The sequence below is a fragment of the Pelophylax lessonae genome (assembly GCF_965119305.1).
Source record: "Pelophylax lessonae genome assembly, chromosome: 1".
NCBI lineage: Eukaryota > Metazoa > Chordata > Amphibia > Anura > Ranidae > Pelophylax > Pelophylax lessonae.
In genome coordinates this window covers 454,233,133-454,251,198 of record NC_138768.1, presented here as the reverse complement: position 1 = coordinate 454,251,198, position 18,066 = coordinate 454,233,133, and the positions used below count along the sequence as shown (strand labels likewise).

General features: G+C 42.3%; 1 protein-coding gene across 1 annotated transcript in view; it reads left to right on the top strand.

Moving 5' to 3' along the window:
- Positions 1-48: 48 nt before the first annotated feature.
- Positions 49-18,066, top strand: part of DDX49 (DEAD-box helicase 49) — a 42,185-nt gene continuing 24,167 nt past the window's right edge. The window contains exons 1-6 of the mRNA XM_082243052.1: positions 49-208; positions 5,149-5,272; positions 6,998-7,083; positions 11,265-11,386; positions 11,521-11,708; positions 17,720-17,860. Of these exons, the coding sequence (XP_082099178.1) occupies positions 94-208; positions 5,149-5,272; positions 6,998-7,083; positions 11,265-11,386; positions 11,521-11,708; positions 17,720-17,860 (776 nt within the window). The 5' untranslated portion in view covers positions 49-93. The remainder of the gene's footprint in view (positions 209-5,148; positions 5,273-6,997; positions 7,084-11,264; positions 11,387-11,520; positions 11,709-17,719; positions 17,861-18,066) is intronic.

Below are 18,066 nucleotides of genomic sequence, written 5' to 3'. Positions count from 1 at the left end.
ACGAGCACACAGAAGCCAATGGGGTTCAGCGCTTGTTGATGACGGTGTTCGTCCATACCGGAAGTATTACACTAGTCACATGTGAAGCCAGAGATGGAAGGCTTCGCTAATTTGGGGTTGTCATCATGGCTCATAGAACAGTGCAGACAGGTGGGGATCTGCAAACCCAACGCAGTCCAGGAGAGCTGCATACCGCCTATCCTAGAAGGTGAGTACACCAGAAGAATAACCACTAGCATATGACAACACTGGTATTGTGGAACACTTACAAAAGGATGGCTCACTTTCTGCTGGTAATTTGTTTACACTCGTACATTGCACTGAAATGGAATGCAGTCAGAAGCTGATCATGAGCAGCACAGCAGGAAGGAGTCCAATCCAAGCATATTCCATTGTTGTGTAATGTATTTATACCAGGGATGTGCCAATACCACCGCTGTAATGTTCCAGTTCAATTAGAGTACACAAAATATAAAAATAAACGTTATTACCCAGAGGCCTAAGTAGAACCTTCAGTGCCTGGTGCAAGAAACCATAAAAGCCGTCCATCAGTGCTGCCTGTCAGTGCCGCCTCAGCAGGGCTCTGAACTGAGAGTGTCTCTCTCATACAGCCCAGAGCTGTCATTGACAGTTCCCCCTTCCTTCGCATGAATGGTATAGGAGAAAAGCGATCTGCTCCTTCGCATTTTTTGTGCACTGCGGGAAGTGTGAAGCTAAGCAGCTAAACTGATGTGCGCTGTTGGCCACTGAGGAGGGTGCGCTGTTGGCCACTGATGAGGGTGCGCTGATGGCCACTGATGAGGGTGCGCTGATGCCCGCTGAGGAGGGTGCGCTGATGCCCGCTGAGGAGGGTGCGCTGATGCCCGCTGAGGAGGGTGCGCTGATGGCCGCTGAGGAGGGTGCGCTGATGGCCGCTGAGGAGGGTGCGCTGATGGCCGCTGAGGAGGGTGCGCTGATGGCCGCCGAGGAGGGTGCGCTGATGGCCGCCGAGGAGGGTGCGCTGATGGCCGCCGAGAAGGGTGCTCTGATGGCCGCCGAGAAGGGTGCTCTGATGGCCGCCGAGGAGGGTGCTCTGATGGCCGCCGAGGAGGGTGCTCTGATGGCCGCCGAGGAGGGTGCTCTGATGGCCGCCGAGGAGGGTGCTCTGATGGCCGCCGAGGAGGGTGCTCTGATGGCCGCCGAGGAGAGTGCTCTGATGGCCGCCGAGGAGGGTGCTCTGATGGCCGCCGAGGAGGGTGCTCTGATGGCCGCCGAGGAGGGTGCTCTGATGGCCGCCGAGGAGGGTGCTCTGATGGCCGCCGAGGAGGGTGCGCTGATGGCCGCCGAGGAGGGTGCGCTGATGGCCGCCGAGGAGGGTGCGCTGATGGCCGCCGAGGAGGGTGCGCTGATGGCCGCCGAGGAGGGTGCGCTGATGGCCGCCGAGGAGGGTGCGCTGATGGCCGCCGAGGAGGGTGCGCTGAAGGCCGCTGAGGAGGGTGCGCTGATAATCCATGTATAGAATGTATTGAGAGCCTTGCTAGTTATCTCTTCTCCTTTCGTTACACAGCGCACAAGGAAAGGACTGCCGATACCTGGCATGTCTATGTGTGACCAATTGTGATAGGATACAGCTGTTCACATGTTAAAGGGCCGCTGTGATTGGCATGCAGAGGGCAGGGTTTTAGGAGGACGCTCTTGGATGCCCTCTCAGAAATAGAGAGCTGCGCTGTGGCTGCCTTGGGAATGTAAAAAGAAATGGATATGATTTTGCAGAAAATAAATGTGCATTAGTATTTTTTTTCCTACAAAAGCCTGAACAGCTTTGCATCCGTGATCAGTGGATGGTGGGTGCAATGTCACGCTCCTGCAGACATTTCCTGCTGCTCCTTGAACATACCTCTACACAGGCTTTACGTTAGAAAGCCGGTGGAAGAATGAATGGACTACAAACGTGCTGATCAGTGCACTCAAAGTCCATTGAGAGCTACAAGCAGTCTGCCACTTTGGCAGGCCAGACTTGTCGTTTTTTTATTCACAGATCCCTGTAAATGGATGACACGGCTGTGCTCAGCACTGATTTTAAATGAGACAGCAGTTGCGAGGAACCCCCTCCCACTGTCATGGTTAAGGATGAGGGTGTTGGAACGTGTTGCACCCTAAACATAGGTGTAACATGATCTAAAGCTGAATTTATCCTTGAGGGATGTGATCAGTTAAGACACCAGTCATTTGATGGCTTGACAGTTGGATTGAGGGCACAAGTAACTGTGCAGTTCTCATTCTCAGCATGCCCTGAATGTAACTGTTTTGGGAAACCGTTAGATCAGTGGATTTAGTTCTGCAGAAGAGACTGCCATGTCATATAGAGGCTTATCTGACACCAACCATTAGATGGCTTGATAGTTTGGTTGGGAACACATGTGACAGTTATAATTCACAGTATGTCTTGAATTTTACTGTTTTACAAAACCGTTAAATCAAGGAGTCTAGTGCTCTTTAAAATATGGTGGTTGCATTTTGTTTTAAATTTTTTAGGACTTTTTTTTTCACCTTTTACTTTTGTGTGCCAGCAGGAAGTGTTTTATTTTTAAAGTTCTGTTAACAGACTAAGGGCTCTTTCACACGGGCGGTCCGATCAGATCCACCTGTTAGTTTTTCAGGCGGATCTGATCGGATGCCCCATTCAGCCCTATGGAGCAGCAGATGTCAGCGGAGACATGTCCGGTGACACCCGCTGCCATCCGTATCTGATCCCGTCCGTGAAATCCGGACGGATGGAAACCCTATTTTCCATCCGTCCTGGGGATCAGAGTGGACAGGCGGTCCGCTCTCATCCGATTCCCCATAGAGAGCAGCGGGGGCTGTGACACCTCCCTCTCGGCACTGCAAGCGGAGACGGAGCTGTCATCCGCCGGCTCAGCGGGGATCGCGGATTGATCCCCGCTGAGCAGCACGGATCCGCCTACGGAGGCGGACCGTGTGAAAGAGCCCTAATGCATCCAACAAAAGTGGCAGTTAGAGGAATAAAACAAAACATTTAACACTGACAGGGGTGCTAACAATGGTCAGCTATTATTCATTTATGTAAAATTTTATCTCAGAAGGAAAAAACACTGTTTGCTATAACTGCATAAAAAGTGTTATATGGAGTTCAGCTTTGAAGCAAAAGTAAAGTAACTATACTTGAAATAAGGGTGGTCTGGTGTGCTAAACAATTGGGTGCCAAAATAACATATGTGATTTAAATAAATCAATATAGTGACAAACAATAAATGAGGTATATAATCAAATACACCAATTATGAACGTGAGGAAAAAAAACCCTAACAGGGTATAAATCAACAAATGAAGTCCACAGTGTAATATCCGTGCTTCAAATAAAAATAAAAGTCCATGTGATGTTTTCCAATAGTGACAATCCAAAGATGAAAGGAGAAATTCAGTGCTCAGTGACACACTTAAATCCCACCACCTTCAGGATTAGCTTCTTACCAGAAAATAGGGATATATTAGCGGAACTATGAACACCTGGAAGTGATAACATCCCTGTACCATATAGGAAGGATCGCACGCCTGTATATCTCTGTGGCCAGAGATTAATATAGCCTCTTACCAGAAATGCATATATATCAGAGTGTGTGGAAACTCCTGTTGCTAGATCTCGTCTGTATGGTCTCAAGGGATGCCACAATTACACTCCTCTTCTTAAACTCCCTCACATATATTGTGCAGTTTAGAGAACAAGAGAAGGAAGCCAATAGTCTATTATTCTGGCAAATTACAGCTGTTGTCTGCAGCATTAAATATCTCCCTGGGCTGGAGTGGACAAGGGCACCTGGCAGCAAGCAACACAAGTGCGAGGAGGTCAGTCTCCCAGGACCGCTGAGCAGTGTGTGCACTAAGCCAGAAACCAGCCGGCGCGAGGATGAATGGACTCTGCTGTAGTTCCGTAGTGGTGACATCAGCCGGACAGTTGCGGGGAAATACCAGGAACCAGGGTGGAACACAAGCTATATGGTTGCCATGACTACATGTTTCGCGCTATGCGCTTTATCAAGTTAATGACTTGATAAAGCGACATGTAAACACCTCCGTCCTCTACTTATTGCAGCTTAAGAATGGCTGGTTAGGGGGCAGCTCAACCGCACATTTTTACGGCCCCCAACTGCACATCTAAATAAAGCCTTATTCTGAAGATGCCAAGCACAGAAGCAGATCCATGTTGGTATTATCAGTTTGTGTGCCTGATCTTACTAATCAAAACAACATGACCGTAAGGCATGGCACATCTATATTCCTGTAGTCGGCTTTGTTGCCACAAACCCCCTGCTCAGCCCTTTTCCTGATTGACAGCAGGGAACCCCTTCTTGGTGGGGGGGGGGGGGGGGGGAACACAGCGTACACAGATGAGGAATGTATTTCTTTGCTGTATCAATGTTATTAGGCAGACAGATGCATTTTTTTTTTTTTTTTTTTTTTTTTTTTAGTAAAAATTTTAATGGATCTTTAGAAGATAATTTGGATTCCAAAAATTTTTCCTTTGCTGGAGTGGCTTCACATATGCTTTTGGCCCCAACTGAATTCTGTGACATTCATTACTTTTAAGAACTGCAACAGTTGGAAAAAACAGTGTAAACGCAATAGTTTTGCTGAAGGGATTAACTGGTTATGGCTGTGGAATCTTCCAGTTGAAACTATAAAGCCACACTATATATAGATAGGGGAAGTTTTGCACACTTGGAAGGGGGTTTTCAGTAAAGAATAAATCGAACAATGGTCACTGAATATCCAAATTTAATACTTTTATTTAGTCCCTACTTCAGCCAAAACTCTATTTTTCATGTTTTAGATTTATGAAAATTGTAGAGATTTTAAAGCAGCCTATGTCCCCACTGAATAGATTTTCCCTAATTTACTATTCACGAGATGGGCATTAGATAGAACAGGAAATGATGGGGTTCTTCTAATTCTTCAAAAAAAAAAAAAATGAAACTGTCTTTTAAAACCTTTTCTAGCTTCTAACTCTAGCTCAGTTCAGTAAAAAAAAAGGTGTTGGGCTTTACTTAAAACTGGTAAATTGCGTGGGGGGATTTGTGTTGTTTAATGAAGTTCTGGGTATGACTTGAGGGGACCAATTCAAAGTTTTCCATTTTTCTTTGTATGCTCTTAGGTCGGGACTGCATGGGTTGTGCCAAAACTGGCAGTGGTAAGACGGCTGCTTTTGTGTTGCCTATACTACAGAAACTCTCTGAAGATCCTTTTGGAATATTTTGCCTGGTGCTCACACCAACACGGTTAGTATAAACCATTTAGTATCAGCTAACACTCTAAATCCTACTGTACAAAAAAGTGATTTATGGGCATTTTTCTTTGCATATTTGTTTTTTTTGTTTTTTTTTTGTTTTATTCTTTAATAAATAGGAAATGTGAAATTATTTGATAATAATATATTTTTTTGAGTTTAGATACTGGCTAGCTGTACATAAATAGTATGCCTTGGATTCATGCTGAAAGTTGGTCTGTTGCCTTTTAAAGCAGTAATACTTTTTATATGTTTTCTATCTGGGACCCCTGCAGCTTTATACCATAATGTGTTCTTCTGCATTGCATAATAGATTAGGACAGATTTATCTGTCAAAGGAAGACTCCTGCGGTGCGCTGTGAGTGCTTGAGTGCTTTTATCTTCACCTAGTCTTCCTTCCAGGTTCGCTTCATCCGGCCACTTGATTCTGCTAGCCACAATGACATCACTTCCATGCATGAGAGTCTCATCATCGTGGCACATAGCAGGTACCATAATATACCGTACTCTGAGCTGGGCATGCATGGCTCAGTGTACATTGCTGCCGACAGGAAGATTTATGGTAGAAGAGACAGAAAAAAAAAAATGCTGGCAGGCATGGTTTTTAAGTTTAATACCACTTTTAATTCTTTTGTGTTGGACTAAATAAAATCATCTTAAAGCATGTAGTTCAAGAAACACAGAGGATATCTTCACCTTTCCTTTGGAAAATGCTAGTTTCTTGGCTCTCGTGCTGAGCCATTGGCTTCGGAATTAAGACACTGACCAGGACCAATAATGCAGATAAGAACTGACATTTTCTCAGCTCCATACTAGTTCCAGCTAGGTGACTAAAGTTACACTCACACTAGCAGACACAGTTTACTTCCTTGGTCTGCCATGTTTGTGTAATGTAAGTGCTCCAAACCATGCCCTGGAGGGCTTAAGTGTACCATGGGGAGAAGGTGTTCCCAGGCACGGTTCACTTGTGGCTTATGTAGTTCACTTCAGTGAGTGAGCGCAAACCACACCTGAGCTCAAGACTCTCCAGTGACCACTGAGCGCCGAACAGTCATTGCTATGGTCTAGTGGGCAGAGAGACAGTTGAACTTGGACATAGTTCCGTTCAACCATGCCCAGTGTGCACACTGAGAGTATTGAAGCCAGTGGGGGTTATTTACTAAAGCTAGAGAGTGTAAAATCTGGTGCAGCTCTGCATATAAACCAATTAGCTTCCAGGTTTTAGCCCTCATTCAAGTTGAACGTGGGTTTGTCAGACCTGAATTTCAGTGTGAGTTTGGGGGCGATTTGAAAGACATCTGTGGGTTCATGCACAGAAGTCTATTGAAACTGCCTCTAAAGTTGTGAAAAGTAGTGCAGGAACTACTTTTGGAAATCAGTACGGCGCCACAAAGCCAGCGTTGCAACGATTGGGACAGTGCGGTTGCCTGCAATAGGCTGTGATTTGACATGTCAAATCACGCCGATGTGAAGGGGGGCTTATTGTCAAAGCCTTATTGAACAAGCTTAAGTTAGAAACTGATTGGCTACCATGCATAGCTGCACCAGATTCTGAGGGCACCAGTTTTAGTATATCTCCCCCAGTGTGTCAAAAAGTAGCCAGGCAACTTGCCTCTTCCGAAGGTGTTCATAAGTGGCAGGTCCAATATTTATTTTGTGAGAGGTTTACCTTAAGTTCTACTAAAGGGCTATTATTTGTTTATTTTTTTTTTTACAGAGAATTGGCTTATCAGATTGCAGAACAGTTTCGAGTTCTAGGCAAGCCACTAGGTTTGAAGGACTGTATCGTTGTTGGAGGAATGGGTATGTAATAAATATTTAAAATGTATTAACATATTAGTCCATAGGCATATGTTTTTTTTCCTCTTTTAATTCAACAAGTTCTACACAGCTGATTTTGGGTAACAATGTAACTGGTTAAATTGCTTGCAGTATGCGCTACCTTTTTTAGCAGTTTTAGAGTCCATTCACATTAGCGCGACTTGTCAGCCTGACAAGTCGCGGTCCATTGAGTAGTACAGACCCGTTCTAATAGGAGCGACACAAGTCGCTCCGACTTAGAAAAAGGGTCCTGTACTACTTTGGGGCGACCTCGGAGCGACTTGCATAGACTTCCATTATGTGAAGTCTGCAAGTCGCGCCAAAGTCGCGGTGCACGCGACTTCACAGGTCGCTCCCCGAAGTCGTGTCGCCTCAATGTGAATGGGTTCTTAGACTTTTCAGAGAGAAAGTTTACATCAATATTTACATACCCAGGTACGTATCTTTTTGTCTCTTTATTATACTGCCCACCTGAGACACAGATGACTATCTCATGTTGGCATATTCAAAGAGGGTACACCCTGTTTCATTTTAAATCCAGCTAAATACATTCCAAGAGCATCTAAACCAAAGGTGTACAGTTTTTTTTTTTTTTTTTTTGGAAAGTAGCCACAACCTGTCCACTGCAAGAAAGAAATATCTGAAGATTGATGTTTTCAAAGTTTTATGGACTGATGAGATGAGAGTGACCCTTGATAGACCAGATGGATGGGCCTGTGGCTGTATCAGTAATGGGCACAAACCTCCACTTTGACTCAAATGCCAGCAAGGTAGAGGTGGAGTACTGGCATGGGCTGGTATTAGAGATGGGCTAGTTGGACCTTTTCGGGTTGAAGATGGACTCAAAATTAACTCCCAAACCTACTGCCAGTTTTTAGAAGACACGTTCTTCCAGCAGTTGAACAGGAAAAAGCCTGCTTCTCTCAAGAAGACCATGATATTTATGCAGGACAATGCTCCATTGCATGCATCAAAGTACTCCACTGCATGGCTAGCCAATAAAGGCCTTAAAGATGAAAAAATAATGACATGGGCCCCCTTCCCCCTCTGACCTAAACCCTTTTGAAAACTTGTGGGCCCTTCTTAAACGTAAGGTTTACAGTAAAGGAAAACAGTAAACCTCTCCGAACAATGTCTGAGAGGCTGTGGTTGCTGCTGCACAAAAAGTTGATTGTCAGCAGATCAAGAAACTGATAGGCTCCATAAATGGAAGACGTATGACAGTTATTGAAAAGAAGGGTGACTATATTGGTCACTGATTATTTATTTTTAAATGTTTATTTGTAAATATGGACACAGAGAAAAGATTAGTAACCCCCAAGTACTTATGGAACTTTTTTTTTTTTTTAAATACTCTTTATTGCAAAATTTTAACCAAAAAATCTATATATACAATATGTATATCCTTTACATTTTCATACATACACCCTGAGGAGCACCCTTCATTCAAAACTCTCAAAACAACTCATAACTAATCGTACAACTCTAATAATCTTTAACCTGGTTGCCGCTTTTCACCATTTATTTACACCTCCTTGTAGCATTTTTCTTTCGTGCCCCCCCCCCCCCCCCCAAATAATCACTATTTACTACTTCTCTTCCATTCCTAAAGTAACATTAGCATTAATCCATACATCCCATATCATTTGATATTTTTGTGTCGCTCCTCTATGCTCGTACATTATCTTTTCATAGGGTAGTATCTGATTAACTACTTTCATCCATTTATTTACTGAGGGTGGTGCCACTTGCATCCATCTTACCGCAATAGGCTTCTGTGCCAGAAATAGTGTTTCTTATAATAAAATCTTAGTATATCTAGGCCATATCTCATCCTCTAGTAATCCCAACAAACACACCGCAGCAGTACATGGAATTGATCTAACCAATACAATTGACAGCTTTTCTGTTACTTGCTTCCAATACCTTAAAATGAAATCGCAGTGCTACATTAAATGTAGGAAGTCTGCCCCATCTTGGTGGCATCTGACAATTCGATGTGGTCTTGCGCCCCATTCCAAGTAATCTGCTTGGGCTAAGGTATACCTGATGTATCATGTATAATTGAATTAGCCTATTAGCTGCTGGTAAAACTGTCAAATGTATGGTAGCAAATCTCTTCCCACCTCTCATCTGTCATAGTCGGGATGATTGTCTGCCATTTATCCCTTACTCTCAATTTATTTCTGCATGCCTTGGCCTGCACTAAGTGTGAGTAAAGTATAAAGCCCTTTAGAGCCCTGTGATCTCAACACTCCAAGAAGATGAAACTTCAATATCTTGGGTATCTGGCTACCCAGTTGCGCCTGCAAAACATGACAGAGCTGTAAATATTTATAGAAATTTTTTTATGGGCGATATCATTATACTGTTCAAATCGATGTAGCGTTCTATGATTATATAACTGCCAATGTGACTATGCCTTTCTTTTTCCAGAAATCAGTCTACTGATATATTTAACTGATCAAAAGCTGGGTTATTCCGGATTGGGACTTCCAAAGGGGTGTACTTATGGGACTTTAAAAGCATTGACCATTGACTTGTGAGTTTGTATGAAATATAGAATTATTACATCCATATAAAAAAGGTAAAAAAACATCAGTATGAATAAAAACAAAATCATCAAATGTAGACGATTAAAATGTTATATACTAAACGGCTGAATAGTTACATAGTATACATGTTGGTGACACTATCTTCTCTATGTCCCCGATGTGTTTCTGGAAGAGTTAAATCCTTTCTTCAGGGGTATTATTAATATTATTATTATTAGAGGATCACATAGTCTTAATTTATCCAAGATGAATGACCTATAATGCAGCCATAAATTATAAATAAATGGAATTCACTTTTGCCACAAATTAGAGATGTTGCATAGAGCCCCACGTGATCCACACTGGGATCCCCCTATTTCACATGGCAGCAATCCATGGCTGCCTGGGTCATCTGGACCTACCACTCTCTCTTCACGATACAACCACAAGATCTCCTGGTTTCTTTCAAAAACCTAACTAGTTGCTGCTATGTGAAGTGGGGGGAGCCCGGTGTGGATCACGTAGGGCCCTAGGTCCGAGGGGAACTTTGCAACATCTCTAATCTGTGGCAAAAGTGAATTCTGTTTATATATCAGTTCCGGCTTTATTGTATGTTGTTTTATCTTGGATGATTTAAGACTATGTGACCCTCTCTTAAAAACACCCCTGAAAGAGGATCAAACTCTTCCTGAAACGTGTCGGGGACATAGAGAAGATAGTGTCACCAACACATCTATACTATGTGACAATTTAGTTGTCTACATTTGATGATTTTTTTTTTTTTTTATTCATACGAATGGTTTTATACTTCTGTTTTTTTTTTTTAATATATATGGATGTAATAAAATTCTATACAAACCCACAAGTCAATCCTTTTGAGTTGCCTTTAAAGTCCCATAATTGCCTGGGGGTTAGTAATCTTTTATCTATTTTGATTATGGGGATGTCGGCAATATATGTATGGCTTTGTCTAGTGGTTCTTTTTGATTTGTAAATGTTGTGTTGTCTATTATTTCCACTTTAACAGATGATTTAAATAAGTGAGATGGGAAAACGTTAGTTTTTCATTTAGTTGCGTAATAATTCTGCAGACTAATTGATAGTTGCCCAAAAATTTCTTAAATATTCAGGTTTGAGGTTTATTACCATTTTACATTGACCGGGAGCACTGTAGTTGTTCAATAATGAAATTAATCCTCAAAACTATAACTTGCCTAATAATTGTGCACACAGTGTGTATATATCTCTATCCTCACGGAGGGGGGCCTGCTTTCGAGGGGCAAACTATCAATTCCTAGTCTTGTACTAAACCAGGAGACGGGAGGACTGTCTCCTAATCACATAATTGCTGTGTAGCCTGTGATTGGCTATTAAAGCAATTACTCAGTATAACCCATACTGTACTTTTTCTCCTCTGAATGGACTTCATTCTCTCCTAGGCAGGGATTGAGAAAATGGTACTGGGTGGGTCTTGAGGGATAATGCATGCTATAGGTTGGTAGAGTTAGGGTAAAGCCGTTTGTTATCTTAGTAGTATACAGGTGTTTAATCTGTCATTAAAAAGGAAACCAACTTAAAGTTTGTATAGTTGTTTCCCAGTTGTAATTAAGTCCCATTTTTTTCTCTTAGATATGGTTGCCCAAGCCCTGGAGCTAGCCAGAAAGCCACATGTTGTCATAGCTACACCGGGTCGCCTAGCTGACCATATTCGAAGTTCCAACACATTCAGCATCAAGAAGATTCGATTCTTGGTAAGACTGATAACTTAACGCAGAACTAAAGGGATCCATACTTCTCTTTCCCCACTTGTAATTTTTTTTTTTTTTTTTTAATTTTCAAATCTTTTATTAATCCCCACTTGTAATTAATGTACATGTGTCCTCAGGTTCTAGATGAGGCAGATCGTCTGCTTGAACAGGGTTGTACAGACTTTACTCAAGATCTGCAAGTCATTCTTAGTGCTGTTCCAGCCCAGCGACAAACCCTGCTGTTCAGTGCCACCTTAACAGACACCTTGCAGGAGCTGAAGTCTGTTGCCATGAACAAACCATTCTTCTGGGAATCCACTTCAGAGTAAGGGTTCCACTACTTTCTTTAGCTAATGAAGAAATTTGGCAAAACATGAGTGATGTAGTTATTTAGAAAGGTTTAAAATGTCTAAGTGAGTAGGTCCGAAGGGCCTAGTAAAGATGGATATATTTTTCTTTCAAATTTTGTAATTACCGCCAATTGTTTTTACATTCAGCTGACAGCTGTTGAGTCATCTGTTGTTAGAACGCTGGTGGGTGCCGGCTTCTAAAAACCAATGCTACAAAGGATGCAAATACATACCATTTGCCTGTTGACAACCGTTTAGGTCCGCTTTCGTTTTTTTTAATGGAAAAAATTAAAAAAAACAAATGTTAACGAAGGCAGATGTCAATGGATGATCATCTGCTAACATCTGCTTGCCCATAGTATTACATAGGTGTCATTCCTCCGTAAACGGACAGATGGAACACCCATGTAAAAGAAGCCTAAAAGATGCTGTGCTGGCCTTTCTGTTGTACTTCAAAATCTCTTAGTAGCTCAGCCGTAATTTAAAGTGAAACTAAACAGAATAGTATTTCTTCTCCAGCAGTGTGACAACCAGCTCCTTTGCAGCATTTTCACTCCGGATTCTTCCGGGCTCAGCGTCTTCAGCCATCTTGATCACATTTAGCCCACCCAGCCTGATGAAAGCAGAATTTTATTTGTATCCTAGTCTAGGTTATATATTAAAAAAGTGACAAAGGGGGCAATGTTGTGTTATTAACAGCCGACAACTATGAAAGGGAAGTTAAACGTCTCTTATCAGACGACAACACCTATAAAAAACTGCAACACAACCCACTCCCCGAGCTAGCAAAAAACATCAATGAGAAACTCCAGTTCGCTTTCGAAGCTGGACTCATTACCACCAAAGAGAAACACTATCTCCAGGTTTCTGTATATAATATACCCACAATATATATTATACCAAAAATACATAAAAACCCGGTTGACCCCCCGGGCAGACCTATAGTGTCTGCCTGTGGGGGTCCTTTGGACAGGATTGGTAAATACTTGGACTCATTGATCAAGGATCTTGTTCTCGACCTTCCCTCGTATGTGAGAGATACGGGGGACGTTTGAGCAGGGTCCGAGATCTTGAGTTCAATATGGAAGTATTACTTGTTGGAATAGACGTTGAGTCTCTCTATACCTCTATTCCCCACCCCTGGGGGCTTCTATCAGTATATCATTTTCTTGAACAGAAATATCCATTGCAGGGTTCACAAAATGAATTTCTTCTGGAATTGCTTGAATTTTCCCTTTTGAATAATGTTTTCCAATTCTCCAACTATTTTTACCAGCAAATTAGAGGGACGGCCATGGGTGCCCCGTGGGCACCGTCATATGCATGCCTACATCTTGGCATGTGGGAGGAAGAGGTGGTGTACACCTCGCCTATGTACCTCAGCCACGCATTGACCTGGCTGAGGTACATAGACGACGTGCTCATGGTATGGGCAGGTACGCCACTTGAGCTGGAGCAGTTTATGTTAGAACTCAACTCTAATCAGCGTAATATTCATCTGACCCATATAGTCGATAAGAAAACAATTTCTTTTCTAGACTTAAATATAGAGCTCAAAAATGGAAAATTAGTTACCACTACCTTTCGTAAACCAACGGCCGCCAATACCCTCCTTAGGGCAGACAGTCATCATCCAATCAGTCAAATCAGAGGGATCCCTGTGGGACAATATATTCGCATAAAGCGTAATTGTTCATTTGGTGAAGATTATTTACAAGAATCTAAAGACCTGTATGCGAGATTCCGTGAGAGGGGATACTCTCACCGAGTTATTAGGAAGGCAAGAAGACAGGCAGCAGCGAGAGATAGAAATGAGCTCTTGACTCAAAATAAGCCAAAACCTCAGAATTCAAATCTACCACGCCTAATCACCAAATATGGTAGCCAGTGGAATGAGGTGAGACAGATCCTTCAATCACACTGGCACATATTACAGAATAACGAACAACTTAAAAATATAGTTGGCCCACGTCCACTATTAACGGCTAGAAGAGCTACAAATCTCGGTGACCATTTAGTACGATCTGAATTCACTCGTACCACCAAAACCAATTGGCTTACTGAATTACCACCCTTAAGGGGAATGTACCCCTGTGGTCACTGTCAGATTTGCAACCATGTGATAAAATCACAGGTTTATACAGATTCACAAGCAAAAGTGACATATAGTGTTGAGTCCTTCATAAACTGCTCCACCTCCCGTGTATTGTACATTATACAGTGCCCATGTCATAAAATGTATGTTGGTAAGACCAAACGGCAGTTGCGTATTAGAATAGGGGAGCATTTAAAAAGTGTACGCCTTAAGGAAGAGACTCCTATCGGCCTACACTTTGCCGAAAAACACAACAGCGACCCCTCCGGTCTAAAAGTAATGGGTTTTTGGGCCTTAAAGATATCGCCCAGAAGAGGCGACTTCGATAGAGTCCTCTTAAAAGAAGAGAAGGCGTGGATTTTTCGTCTCCAAACTTTGGTACCCTTGGGACTGAATACTGACATGAGTCTCAGTATATTTCTTGAGCCGTAGTACTGTCAGTTCTAATACATGGCCCGATGATAGGGAGTAAGACTGGTTATATCATGTGACATTCACCTGCAGAACAATAAAACAGAGGGTGCTATGTTTTTCACCACATCATATTTCACCAGTCCATTCCATTTAAACCCTTTAATACATATGACATTCCCGTTAAGTTGATATCCATATGATTGAAATCTTATATGTTCTTATTAAATAGGACTATTACCCTATATATATTACATACTTTTTAATATACAGTGATATGGATCTCGGGTCATGGGAAATCTGGACAATATAGTGCCACCCAGTACAGTAATTTGGCCACTTTCATGTACAATCTAAGAGTTCATAATGTAAGGCATGTTATCTTTTCTTTCTTTTTTTGGAAAAAATTCTGAAAAGATCCATAATTATAACATTTGCTTATGCCTTGATTGCTAAATTACTATTTAGCTCGAAGTGATAAACCGTTGGAGTTTTGAAAAAGAATAATAATTCCCTCGAAACAAGAATGGCCTCTGTATGCCATTCTTTGTTTTGGGAATTTGTCTAAATAATGCATCGGTATCTCCAAGCTGTATGTGCTGTTGACGCAAGACAACTAATAAAAATGTGATTAATTTAGCACCAAAGGTAATCAATAAACTGCATGGTGAATGCGACAATTCCTACACTGTTTAAGTATGCTATTTTTCTTAAGCCTTTGAGTGGTATCTGGTTATTTATTGAGCCGCGGTTGACCGTTTTGGAGCCACGCCATGTATGACAAAAGAATACCTAGTACTGTGCATTACCTATTTCTTACCACATGATGGTGTTATTCCATCCGGTTTTTAACTAAGCGGGAGGCTGTAACAGAGGAATGGCTGTAACACTGCCACCTGATGGCAATCTCCAATCAGGCCATTTCCCTATTTATTTTCCTCCCTTACGTTCCAATGACGTCCTGACGAAGCGTGCGTCACGCACGCGAAACGCGTTGACGTCACACGCCGGCAACACACTACCCGGAAGAGCCACCGCTGCGTTCCAGCCTCCGTACAGAGCGTTGTTCGCCTGCAATTTTCAGAACACGCCATCCCCTCGTGGCATGTCGGAGCGGAACTTTTAATGTCTGGGCCGTCACTTTAAAATTACCCCAAGGAATTATGCAGATGTCCCTTCATTCAAGACTTCCAGTGCATGGTGAGCATAAGCATTTATCATAAAGGGGATAGAGAAAAGGCCGTGACCACCAAGCTGACACAGCCATACAGTGGATATATGCCAATCAATTCACGGCCGTCACCTGGCCAATGGCACAATTGACCAGTATGGGATACAGCTTATGTTTGGTGTGAGCCCGCGCAGTCTTCCCCATACACTGCGTCTCTCCCTTGCTCCCGCACCCCTACTCACCATTACAGCAAGAGACTCTCTGCCATAGGGGTTCTAAGTTGGCCCGATTATGCAAACCAAACGTTATTTGAGGATTTGAACTTCATCTTTTTCAAGACACTAGCCATCATCCATGTCAAGGACTGGCTCTATTTACAGTTTATATTTATCGGTGTGCAGACATTCCTCTAGATGCTTCCCTCTTTTCATGGTGAAATCGTGTTGATAATTTAGAGCCTATATGCCTCTCAATGACAGTAAAAATGTATATGGGTTTAGATCTGCATTGCATGGCAACAGTTCACAGTATATTCTGAATTTTAGGGTTGACAAAATTAGAGTTTAAAGTTTGAAGTTCTCAACCTTTTGAACCATTGGTGCAGCTATATTGGTTATATATCATACCAGGTATTTTACATCATTGTGGCATGCCGACCAGCAAACCGATGAGATAGCAGCATTCAAACATTCCCGGCTGGAATGTATGCAGCTTACTCCGGTTATTGCTGGTCTGATCTTCCAGTGTATGTGTGAGGCCGGCCTTGTATGTGTGATCTCTTTTTTGGTTTTATGTCTTGTGTGTGGTCAGTTTATTTTCTGTATCCTCTCATGTTTTGTACACTGTTCCCCTATGACGGGGTTTATTTTTTAGACAATGTGTCACCTTGATCCTTAATAAAGAATTTTTGATTATTCATACAAAGTTGGTCTGAGCATCCCTTTATGCAGCCGTTCTTTAGAGGCTTTTCTTTGGCCCCTTTCATTTTTTATTTCCTAGGTTATATTTCTGCCTTAAAGCTGAAATCCAGGTTGAATTTTGTGTAAATTAGAGGCACATATATTCCTATATTATTTTTGGTCTCCTTTGTGTGATTCCTTCAGATCTGTACACTAAGCAGAATGAAGCCACTGCTGCAATTTGCCTCGGTGTGGAAGTTTTCTGTAATCTAGACCAGTCACTGCTGCTCTCTCCTTATGCAGAGTATCTGGACTTGTATCCTCCCCATTGTAGTTTTCTACAGTCAGACTATAGTTGAAGGACCTGCTGGATTCTACCCACAGCCCTGGTCTATGTACGGTTTTGTGATGATGTTAATGACTGGCTTTGCAATTGCATTTGGTGCAAACAATGGGAGACTTCTCTTTTGTGGCGATGAAGGAATTTAAAGTTGTGCCCAAAGTTCACCAGTAAAACTTAATATCTAGAATAGCAAACCTCTAAATACATGGATAAAATGCATAAATAGAAACAGTTTTATCTGCCATGGGGTTTGTATTTTTGTCTGGCATTTGCACAGACAGGAGGATGACACCATATTTCAGTTATGAAATCTAGCGACACCATCTACTTGCCCCTAGTCTGCTGATTATACAGTGAAAGGGCATCAGGAGACTGATGCGCTTTTCTCTCTGCTCATTCCTTCTGTGAGCACATTTGTTTTGCAGCTCACCTGATTGGCTCCTAATACTGGTCCTTCCTTTTCCATTGTGGGTACTGCTGTAAAGGGCATTGTATAAAGCCTGGTTCACTGCCATTTGGCTGAGAGCGCTGATTGGGAGTCAGTCAGCTGCCGGTTTTTCAGAATGCACGTCTGACAGAGGCCAGCCATTTGGACAGACATACACAGACCGACATACACACGGGCTGAATGTCGGACGTTTTTCTTTTAACTGGCAATTGTCTCCTGATATTAGGACCGTGTGTACCCGTCTAAAATCTGATCAAATTCAAATCCTTGCACTAGTTGAATTAAAAAAAAATGTCAGTATTTGAATACAGAGCTTCATCTATGTGTGTCTTTTATATATGCCTGGAGTTCAGCTTTACTGTGTTTTGTTGTACATTGTGCTATTTGTAAAGTAACTTAATAAAGAGCCTAACATTTGACCAACTGTGTCAGTCATGTATTATGGAGAAAATATAGTAATTGAAATGACTAAGTTTGAAACATTGTTACATGAATTCAGTAATAGGTTTGTGTAGCTTGTGAGAATTGATGTTCCTGAGAATTATTGTGGATCTAATGTTGAAATGTTTTATCGAAATAGAATGTGTATCTAACGATCTCTATAAATGCCTTGGTTTAGGGTGCGGACAGTAGAGCAGCTAGACCAAAGATACATTCTGGTGCCTGAGAAGGTGAAAGATGCGTATCTGGTTCATCTGATCCAGAAATTCCAGGATGAGCATGAGGACTGGTCCATCATAATCTTCACCAACACCTGCAAGTGAGTCATGTGTGGAAGCTGCCAGAGCTGATGATGGGACAGGAACCACAGGGAGTGTGTGCGCTTGTTAGCATAATTGTTGTTTTAGTAACCCAGGGCAGGTAAATTCTCCAGGTTCCAGTGTTTTGTGGTCACAAGGAAAAAAAGTTAGGAAATTAACAAATTAGATTCCTTTTGTGTGTCTGCTTCTACCAAAGGAGTGTGTG